Source organism: Barbus barbus (genome assembly GCF_936440315.1).
Source record: "Barbus barbus genome assembly, chromosome: 44".
NCBI classification, from domain to species: domain Eukaryota; kingdom Metazoa; phylum Chordata; class Actinopteri; order Cypriniformes; family Cyprinidae; genus Barbus; species Barbus barbus.
In genome coordinates, this window is record NC_136722.1 from 22,582,501 (window position 1) to 22,593,537 (window position 11,037).

Here is an 11,037-nt window from a genome sequence, read left to right on the forward strand (position 1 = left end):
TTTTCACTTTTTTCCAAAAGCAAAACTGACTGATTTCTGATTGACTTTTTTCCCCAAGTTCACAATTTTGATATAATTTTTTTTTAATTCTGAGTTTACATTTCACCTTTTTTTCACCACAGATTAAAAAAAATAAAAAATCACAAATTTTCTTATCAAAATTTGAAGATTCTATCTTGCAATTGCAAGCTTACATCTCACAATTTTGACTTCTTTCTCAAATTTCTAAGTTTTGCAAGAAAAAAGCCAGAATTGTGAAATACAAACTCAAAACTGCACGAGTCAGAATTGTTTAAAAAAAATAAACAAGTTTCCATATGTAACTCAGACTGAAAATAAGCAAAAAAATAAAATAAAAACAGTAAAAAAAAATAATTATGATGCTATTATAATAATTAAATGATGCTAATGAGAGAAACAAAAACAATATACATTTTGTTTCATTATTTCACTTCATACTGCAAGTTACTATATAGCCTAATCTCAATATCTTAACATTGAACTGTTAGGAACTCACCAGCACAGAGTCACAGGGCTGAGCACAGTGTTGAATGCGGAAAGGAAAAGAGAAAGACCTGAAGCCAGTATCTGCATGCAAGGAGAAAAATAAATCCATTGCACCATTTATTACATTTACATTTTTATTGCAAGTGCTGCAATGCATATGATGTGAAACTGGGCCTAATGCTCTAACAGTCCTGCCTGGACATACTCAATAAATGCAGACAAAGGATCATTTTCAGTATAAAATATAATATAATATAATATAAAAGTATAAAATAAATTCATGTATTGATGGTATATTTTAATTATTACCATTTAAAAGATAATTATTTAAGTGAATTTTTAAAGTGATCAGTTTCTTCTGGAATCTTTTTTTCATGAATCTCATGTTTTGTTATTATAATTAAAAAAGAAACTTAATCAATTTACACATTAGTTATATAGCTGTGATGGTCATAAAATAAGACTTCCAAGTCACTATAAAATAAACAACTAATACAATATATTTGGTTTTCGTCCGACTTTTATTTTGAAAATCCGAGTTATGACGTCATAGGGGTTGTCCCACCAAACATTGCAGGCTGTATCTCACATCTATTTTTATCTGACACATTGTCTGTAACGAATTAACTTGTCTTTTTAAACCACGTTTTAGCGGTTTTGGCCAAAAAAAAAATAATCGGTGAAGTTACATATTACATTAAAGTCGATATTACCGAACCTTACACGAGTTTTACTCTAGCAATCTACGCGATAAAGTGATACAAGCGTCTCGTTCTTAGTCTGTTTGAATCTAAACCTTCTGTCAATCAACATGGACCAACTTGAAGTAACTACAAAAGAGCCCAAGGTGAGATTCCCGAACAGTTCTATTATTGTCGAATTATGTGGTAAAATATGAGCTGGTTTAGTACAAGGCCTGTGAACCATTATACAACAGAAGACATGTGATGACTCAACTCTGAACACTGGATTGGAGTTAAACTGGCGAACTTTACCCTGAATAGAATAGAATAGAATTCTAAGGTAGTCTTATCTTGTGCAAGTGTTTATGGGTGAGGTTAATTTAAGCATGTGGACTTTGAAACTCTTGTAGGGTTAATTAGGCCAAATAAATATTCTAATACTTAAAAACAGTGTTGTTTTAGTATTACTTATTATACCTATTAGAGTATTTATAAAGATTTTGAGTTATCTTTTATTTTCATATGTTCAATGTTCATTTTACTTTGTTTCCATTAATATTTATAATATTTTTTAAATAATTTTTAGTTTTAGTAATTTGCTTAAATATTTCAGGTTTTAGGATTTATATTTAAATTGATTACAACATATTTCAGTTACTAAAATAATCTAAAATAGTTAGTGTTTCTACATATATAGTTCATATGTTTCTGTTAATGAAATATATATTTTAAATCTTTTTATTTGAGTGATTTAATGTGAGACGATGCATATTGATGAGGTTATTAACGGGATAATCCACCCAAAAATGCTTCTTTTTATTGCACAACACGAGAGAATATTTTGAAGAGTGTTGGGAACCAATCAGGTTTGATTCTCATTGACTTCCATTGTATTTTTTGTTATATTTATGTAATGAGGAGAACGGTTTGTTTACCAATATTCTTCTAAATATCTTCTCTTACGTTCAACTGAAGAAATAAAATCAAAGTTTGGAAAAGGGTGGAAAATTTCCGTAAACTTACGAAAGATGCCAAAAATTCAACATTTTCTGTTTCCTCAATTTACTGGAAAATGTCCACCTTTTTGCAACCCTAGTTTGGAATGACATGAGGGCAAGTAAATGATGACAGAATTTAAGCTTTTGGCACATGTGAAAGGACTTTTATTCTGCTTGTCAACTGTTGATGGTGCGATAGAGCATAAATGGCTGCCCACTGCTCCGTGTGTGTGTGTGTGTGTGTGTGTGTGTGTTCACTGCTGTGTGTGTGTGTTTTCACTGCTGTGTGTGTGTGTGTGTGTGTGTGTGTGTGTGTGTGTTTTCACTGCTGTGTGTGTGCACGTTGGATGGGTTAAATGCAGAGCACAAATTCTGAGTATGCTTCACTTCACTAGAGTGTATCAGTCTTTCATGTCTGTTTTGTGTTATTTTTCCAGAGCCCATGGGGCGCTCCTGTCCTGGCCCCAGCTCCCTGCTCTCTGGCTGATGTTATGAGTGAGCAACTGGCCCGACAGCTGAACGAGGAGGGCAGCCCTTTCCCAGAAATCCCAGAGTGAGTCTCAAACACCTACATATCAAATTATTTGCACTGTTACGAGTCTAGTAGTGTATTACTTCTATATATAGAAACAATGGTAATACACGATATAGTCACTTGAAATTTGCCTTTTTAGCACTTATTTTACCTTTACATTTTTTTCCTCAACCACTATGTGTTTAACTTTTTTACTACAAAATCATTCATCTGGCATTTAAACTTAAATCACTAAAGTAGCAGCGGAATTCTCCTCACAAAATTTTAATTTTATCATAATTTCTGATGGCAAAAACATCTTTTGTATGCATTTACTTGTTATTATTTTCAGTAGCAGTGTGGACCTGACCTGCGCTCCTGAAGCAGACACGGCCAGCGACCTGATTCTGGCCCAGATGCTTCAGATGGAGTTCGATCGCGAGTTTGATACGCAGCTGCGCAGGGAGGAGAAGAAGTTTAATGGAGACAGCAAAGGTAAAACAAAAAAATTCAATTTAAAACTGTGCTTTCAATCTGTGTGTGTGTGTGTATATATAATATCTCTTCCAGGCAGATTCGTAACATTTTCTGTTGGAAATTCTTAATTATTGCCCTGATGGTGGAAATGGGAATTTTCACTGCTCTAGCTCTTTTCTTAAAGCCACTTCACTTCAGGATTAACAATGCAGATTAATTTTCACAGCCGCCTTTGATCATATTTACCAAGGGTGCCATTTTTGGCCATGATTGTGACATATATTACTATTGTACAGTAGAATGTACTTTTCAAAGTAATAATATTAAAATTAATATAACATTTAAATTAATTGGTAAATAATAATAAAATGAACTTCAATTTTTATTCTTTTAAAAAGTATCACAATTTTTCTTTCATGTATTAATTTAAAAAATCTTAGTTGTTTGCAAAGAAAAAAGGAATTGTCAAATTTTCATTTAATTTTAATTCAAAAGATTGATTGTTAATTAATTGATCTATTTACTTTTTTTGTATTCCCCAATTGAAAGTCGCTTTTTATTAATATTTAATTAAATTAAACATTTAATTTGGCTTAAACATTTTTTTTATATAAATTATTAATGTTGGTTTTAAAATAATATCAATTTAAATTTTAAAGTTTAAAAGTACAATTTAAAAGTTAATTAAACCATTAAAATGGAAAATGCAAAATTTGGGGAAAATAAAGCAAATTTTAATAGGATCATAAAAGTGTAATTTTATTTATTTTTTTGTATGTAATTTAACCATTAAAATGGAATCCAGAGAAATTAAATTGGGGGGAAAAAACAGAATCCAGAAAAATTCTAATGTATAAATACATAATATAACATGCATGCATAAATAAACAAACATACATAAACATTTATGCATGTAAAAACCTTAAGTTAATTTAATTTCCAGTCTCCATATCCTTTGAGAACTACCGCATGGTTCATCCGTATGAGGACAGTGACAGCTCTGAAGATGAGGTCGATTGGCAAGACACTCGCCATGACCCCTACAGAGCTGGTGAGCTTGTTTGTGCTACATAGAAAAGCATATTTTTATGTGCCCTTAGCAGTTTGTAGTTTGTTACCTGACTGCATTTGATTTACTAACTCAGACAAACCAACAACGACCCCTAAAAAGGGATTTGTTGGGAAAGGCAAGAACATCACCACCAAACACGACGAGGACGTCTGTGGACGGAAGAACACGGCACGCATGGACAATGTTAGGCTTGTTCACACATTATCCAAAATAACATCTTAAATTGTTCTTACAGTTATAATCTTTTCAATCTCTGAATGTATCTATGCAGTTTGCTCCGGAGGTGCAGGTGGGAGACGGGATCGGCATGGACCTGAAGCTCTCCAACCATGTGTACAACGCTCTGAAACGCCACTGTCAGACCGAGCAGCGCCGTAGCGCTCGACTTCATGATAAGAAGGAGCACTCTACTGCTGTGAGTCCTTTTTCGCTTTTAGGAGCCCAACCCATTCTATATTATTTATTTTGTTTTATTTTTTAGCTTATTTTATTGTAAGGAATATAATGTCAAAAACCCAATCCTTTTTTTTTTTTTATTTGATATATATTTTTGTTCATTTAATTGTATATAAACTGTAGAAGAAATGCAATGTAAAGAGCCCAAACATTTTTTTTAATTTATTATTTTATTTAATTTGAGATTTTTTTTATTTTAGGGGGTTTGAGACTCAATAAACTGTACAAGAAATGTAATGTGTCCACTTGTATGTGCTGACTGTACATTTCATGTCTTTTGCTCAGGAACAAGCTGTGGACCCCAGGACCAGACTGCTCATGTACAAAATGGTGAATGCTAGGATACTGGAGAACATCAATGGCTGTATCAGCACTGGAAAAGAGGCTGTGGTTTTCCATGCTAATGGAGGGAGGTGTGTGTTTTGCATCATTGTGTGTGCAGCTCGCTTAAGTCTCGCAATAAGTGTGCATTTATTAAGCAGTGTTTATCTCAATGTGTCTTGTGCAGCTTTGAAGAGAAGATTGTTCCAGAAGAGTGTGTCCTGAAAGTTTTCAAGACCACTTTGAATGAGTTTAAGAACCGGGACAAATATATCAAGGATGACTACCGCTTCAAAGACCGCTTCAGCAAGCTGAATCCTCGCAAAATTATCCGCCTGTGGGCTGAGAAGGAGATGCACAACCTCACCAGGTAACCTACAGATTCATTTAACTGTACAAGATAAATATTTGACATTTACTATGACACATGTGACTGATTTAAATGCCTTGGGTAAATTAAGATGACACTACAATAAATGTGCTTGTAGGATGAAGAAAGCAGGGATCCCGTGTCCGGAGGTGGTGATTCTGAAGAAGCATATCCTTGTGATGTCATTCATTGGAAAGGACCACGTTCCTGCACCTAAACTAAAGGATGCTATTCTGAGTTCTGAGGATATGAAGAAAGCATACTACCAAGTGCTAAACGTGAGTGTACTGAAATACTACAACAATCTTTGCTATTATTGTTAAATGGATATTGGATAAAAAAATAAGAAATGGAGACATTATTGTGTCCATGCAGGATTTTTGTTACTTTATTACAGTGCTTAATTGTCACCAAAATAAAATAATAAGTCTTATTTCTGTTTTAATCTTGGGGTAAATTTTGACTTGGATATTTGCTCTTGATATTCACCTGTTGTTCTCTGTCTCACAGATGATGCAGCGTCTGTATCAAGACTGTAACCTGGTTCATGCTGATTTGAGTGAATACAACATGCTCTGGCATGATGGACAGGTTTGTTTTAAGCCAGTCCAAACATTCTTTTTAGCACATCTTTTTAAATTCTACAGAAAAGGCAAGGCTAGTCATGTGTTCATAAACCACTTCAGTTTAAAACTTCTTATGCTCACCAAGGCTGTGTTTATTTGATCAAACATGCACTAAAAACAGGAATATTGTGAAATATTATTACAATTTAAAACAACTGCTTTCTATTTGAATATGTTTTAAAATGTAATTTATTTCTGGGATGCAAAATCATGCATTATTCCACTCATTCCAATATGCTGATTTGCTGCTCAAGAAACATGATTATCATATTTTTGTGGATACTGTGATGCATTTAATTAAAAAAAGAACAGCATTCATTTTAAATACAAATGTTTTTTTAACATGATGCATGTATTTGCTGTCCCTTTTAATGAGTTTAATGCATCCTTACTGAATCAAAGTACTATTATTATATTTATTTCTTTTTAAAATCTTATTAACCCCATGACACCTTAGTTATTTTTATTTATTTAAATTTTTTCCCTCCTGAAGGTGTGGTTCATTGATGTGAGTCAGTCCATAGAGCCCACTCACCCTCACGGTCTGGAGTTCTTGTTCAGAGACTGCAGGAATGTGGCCACAGTAAGTGGTGTAATAAAGAGCTCTGTAATATCTCTAAAGCGAGGTTCTGATCATTAATGAATGCTCTTTTCTTCTCTCCAGTTTTTCCAGAAAGCTGGTGTGGCTGAAGCTCTCAATGTGTTTGAGCTGTTCAACACCGTGTCTGGACTGCAGATCAGCTGCGATAATGAGGCTGATTTCTTAGCCCGGGTCTGGATTTCAAACATTTTTTAGAAAGACCCAACAAATATTTAAGACTTAGTTGTTAAAAATCAGTTGTGTCTTACATTTTTTACAGATTGAAGCCCTGGAGAAAAGAAATGAAGATCATGTGCAGAAATCTGGCAAGAAGATCTTCACGGACACCAGTGAAGGCAGCCCACCCCAATTAAACACTGATGATGATGATGATTAGCACAAGCACAATAGTCATTTAAAAAATAAAGGAGAGAAAATTCCTCCATTCACAAATAAGTTGTGGAACGGGACGAACGCCATGTCCATGTGACATCCTCGCGCCATCCTTCTGCTGTTAATGCGTTTGCTCGGTGTTGAAAGTGACGTGGTCATTTGAAACATCTAGCATAACCTATCATTTTTTTAAAAGACAGTTTTGGAAGATGGTTAAAAACAGAAAAAAAATTAAATCCAAAAATAAGGAAACAAGCAACAATAAAGACACATGTAATGTTTTATATTTGTGTGGTTTTAAACATGTCTCTTTCCACAATAAAAGCAAGCAGAGAATGAAGATGATCTGGAGATCTTCTGAGGATCTCTGAATGCTCTGGATTTGAGCTCTGAGCAGAACTCAGGACGTCAATCTGTTCATCATAAAAATGACAGCCTGGGTTTTTACATGAAATCATTTTACTTCTAAGATGACTATTGTAGATTTGTGGTCTTTAAGATCTTTTGTAAAATCAGGTAAAGATCAAATAAAACTCTTGAAAGGCATGCTTTGGTTTCTTTCTTGACCTCTTGTTCTTTAGCTGATGACATATTGGCACTAAAGTTTGAAGGAATAGTTCACTCAAAATGAGAATTTGTATTTTTGCACAGTTAAGTGAGAGGAATCCGCCGTCGTAAATACAGTGAATAGCTGTACACGTGCATTTGTTTCTGCCGTAAAGCAGTCTGCCCTTTTCGATGAATTTCGTACCCGCTCACTAATCTCACATACTCCCAGAACAGACGTATTACTAGAAATCAGTGTATCATCACAATGATTTTGAAACTGATATTTCAAAGAACTTACAGCTGTTTTAAAAGCCTGACTTGTGAGAGTATGTCCAACTAGAAATACCTAGAAGAAACAGGGCAAATTTTAATTCTCATAATATTTAGTAACATATACAGTGCTATGCATAAGTTTAGACACCCATGCTAAAGTTGACTAAAAAGAGAAATAAAAATTCATCTTTTGGAAATTGAACTTAATGCCTTAATTAAAAAAATTAGGAAAAATTCAACCTTTAAGGACACCAATTTTCTTTGTGAATGAATAATGTATCGTAAATAAATAAATGTTCTTCCTTAAAATACAGGGTGCATAAGTCTGGGCACCCCTATGGTAAATTCCCATAGAGGCAGGCAGATTTTTATTTTTAAAGGCCAGTTACTTCATGGATCCAGGATACTATGCATCCTGATAAAGTTCCCTTGGCTTTTGGAATTAAAATAGCCCCACATCATCACATAGCCTTCACCATACCTAGAGATTGGCATGGTTTTATTTCAGTTAGCCTAATAGCTGGTTTGATTTGCATTGAGAGGTGATCTTATGGAAAGTACTCCATGCCAATCTCTAGGTATGGTGAAGGCTATGTGATGATGTGGGGCTATTTTAATTCCAAAAGCCAAGGGAACTTTATCAGGATGCATAGTATCCTGGATCCATGAAGTAACTGGCCTATGTGATTTTGTTTGCTGTATCTCCTGATGGAGAATCTGTCATTCCTAGCACTGCAATTGGAGAACATATAAACAAAGAGTAGAGCGTCAATAGTTATTTTTGCTGAATCGTCTGGTACTCTTCCTTCTGTCAACATGAAATGTTACATCTTTCACGTTAGAAGTTTTAAAAAACAAAACATAGAAAACATGTCTGATGCATCTGTATTTAACCCTTAACCAGGCGCGGCTCGTCTATATGGGCCAAAATATTCATCCAAAACATAGACCTCTATATAAACTGAATCAATAATAAATTGTAAATGTGTTCAGCATTCTGCAACAAATATTTTTTAAGTCGTAAAGAAAGCAGTATGTATTAAAATCACACGCATGGCTTTAGCAGGCACGTATACCTGATACTACAGGTACATCTCAAAAAATGAGAATATCGTGAAAAAGTTCATTTTCTTGTAACTTATTTCAAAAAGTAAAACTTTCATATATTTTAGATTCATTACATGTAAAATAAAACATTTCAAAAGTTTTTGGTTTTAATTTCAATGATTAGAGCTTACAGCTCATAAAAGTCAAAAATCAGTATCTCAAAATATTGACATTTGAGTTTCAATTAAAGACCATCCCTACAGGATAAATTCCGTTTATCTCTTGTTCTTTGAAACCACAATAATGGGGAACACGGCTGACTTGGCAATGATCCAGAGGACGAACACTGACGCCCTCCACAAAGAGGGTAAGTCACAGAGGGTCATTACTGAAAGATGTGGCTGTTCACAGAGTGCTGTATCAAAGCATATTAAATGCAAAGTTGACTGGAAGGACGAAATTGGGTAGGAAAAGGTGCACAACAGGGATGACCGCAAGCTTGAGAATACTGTCAAGCAAAGCTGATTCAAACACTTGTGAGAGCTTCACAAGGAGTGAACTGAAGCTGGAGTCAGTGCATCAAGAGTCTCCACGCTCAGACGTCTTCAGGAAAAGGGCTACCAAGCCACTTCTGAACCAGAGACAGCGTCAGAAGCATCTTACCTGGGCTGTGGAGAAAAAGAACTGGACTGTTGCTCAGTTGTCCAAAGTCCTCTTTTCAGATGAAAGTAAATTTTGCATTTCATTTGGAAATCAAGGTCCCAGAGTCTGGAGGAAGACTGGAGAGGCACAGAATCCATGTTGCTTGAAGTCCAGTGTGAAGTTTCCACAGTCAGTGATGATTTGGGCTGCCATGTCATCTGCTGGTGTTGGTCCACTGTGTTTTCTGAAGTCCACAGTCAACGCAGCAATCTACCAGGAAATTTCATGCTTCATGCTTCCTTCTGCTGACAAGCTTTATGGAGATTCTGATTTCATTTTCCAGCAGGACTTGGCACCTGCACACACTGCCAAAGGTACCAAAAGCTGGTTCAATGACCATGGTGTTACTGTGCTTGATTGGCCAGCAAACTCGCCTGACCTGAACCCTATAGAGAATCTGTCAAGATGAAGATGAGAGACACCACACCCAACAATGCAGATGACCTGAAGGCCGCTATCAAAGCAACCTGGGCTTCCATTACACCTGAGCAGTGCCACAAACCGATAACCTCCATGCCATGCCGCACTGATGCAGTAATTCATGCAAATGGAGGCCCAACCAAGTATTGAGTGCATAGAAATGAACATACTTTTCAGAAGCCTGACATTTCTGTTTAAAATATCCTTTTTTATCGATATTATGTAATATTCAAATTTTCGGAGACACTGAATTTTGGGTTTTCATTATTTGTAAGCCATAATCATCAAAATTTAAAGAAATAAAGGCTTGAAATATTTCACTCTATGTGTAATGAATCTATATAATATATGGATTTCACTTTCTGAAATGAGTGACAAAAAATATTGACCTTTTTCCACGATATTGTAATTTTTTTTAGGTGTACCTGTAAACGGGGCAGATTGTGCCTGAGCCCTCATGAGCTCAACAGTGCCCCATGCAACGTAAATCTGTGGTGAAAAGAGGAACTGCAGCGCGCTCTAATTGAGAGCCATTTGGGCAGATTTGAGACTGCTCCGCTTATTTTCACGTTACTTTACGTGAATCTCGCTGCACCAAAACGAGATCAATCTGCTTCAGCTATGTGTCTGCATCAGGTCAGTAAATAGTTGGCATGTCTGTTTTTTTCCCCCGCTGTGTGGAGTAGTGGATCAAATGAACAAAGTAGGCTATACGTTAAATCCTTTAGTTTAAATGTGCTTACATGAATAACGTTAGCCTTTATTTGGTTCTGTTGTGTTAATAATCTGCCCCACCACAAAAAAAAAAAAAAAAAAAAAAAAAATTAAGGGAGTGTAGGGACAAGTTGTTGTGTGCCATAATTCCAGCAAAGTGCAACTGGAATTTCTACTTTCTTCCCCATTCCTCAAAAATGCATGTATGCTTGAGAACGTGTACAGTATTATGTATGTGTCTGCATATGTGTGATATTTTCCCATGACAAAAATTACTAGTAGGACAGTGTGTTTGTGTGTAATCAGATTACAAGTCTCATCTTCACCCTTTAAAA

At 35.2% G+C, this 11,037-nt stretch overlaps 1 protein-coding gene across 2 annotated transcripts; it reads left to right on the forward strand.

The window, feature by feature from the left end:
• Positions 1-1,056: 1,056 nt before the first annotated feature.
• On the forward strand, positions 1,057-7,542 carry LOC306863322 (serine/threonine-protein kinase RIO3-like). 2 transcript variants are annotated; one of them, XM_079406578.1, is made up of 13 exons: positions 1,057-1,354; positions 2,626-2,741; positions 3,058-3,197; positions 4,123-4,230; positions 4,325-4,434; positions 4,523-4,666; positions 4,993-5,120; positions 5,216-5,398; positions 5,517-5,676; positions 5,909-5,989; positions 6,518-6,607; positions 6,689-6,796; positions 6,885-7,542. In XM_079406578.1, the coding sequence occupies exons 1-13, from the start codon at positions 1,319-1,321 to the stop codon at positions 6,999-7,001; spliced, it is 1,521 nt and encodes a 506-aa protein (XP_079262704.1). In that variant the 5' UTR covers positions 1,057-1,318; the 3' UTR covers positions 7,002-7,542. The 2 variants fall into 2 exon arrangements, with proteins under 2 accessions (XP_079262704.1, XP_079262703.1); XM_079406577.1 differs by having other exon boundaries at positions 1,074-1,354; positions 3,055-3,197.
• Positions 7,543-11,037: the final 3,495 nt, after the last annotated feature.

Bases quoted from the DNA above. Each gene is read 5' to 3' on its own strand.
- LOC306863322 (XM_079406577.1), top strand. From the start codon at position 1,319: ATGGACCAACTTGAAGTAACTACAAAAGAGCCCAAG. The intron at 2,742-3,054 runs GTGAGTCTCAAA...TATTATTTTCAG, and splicing joins CCTTTCCCAGAAATCCCAGA to TAGCAGTGTGGACCTGACCT. The intron at 3,198-4,122 runs GTAAAACAAAAA...TTTAATTTCCAG, and splicing joins GTTTAATGGAGACAGCAAAG to TCTCCATATCCTTTGAGAAC.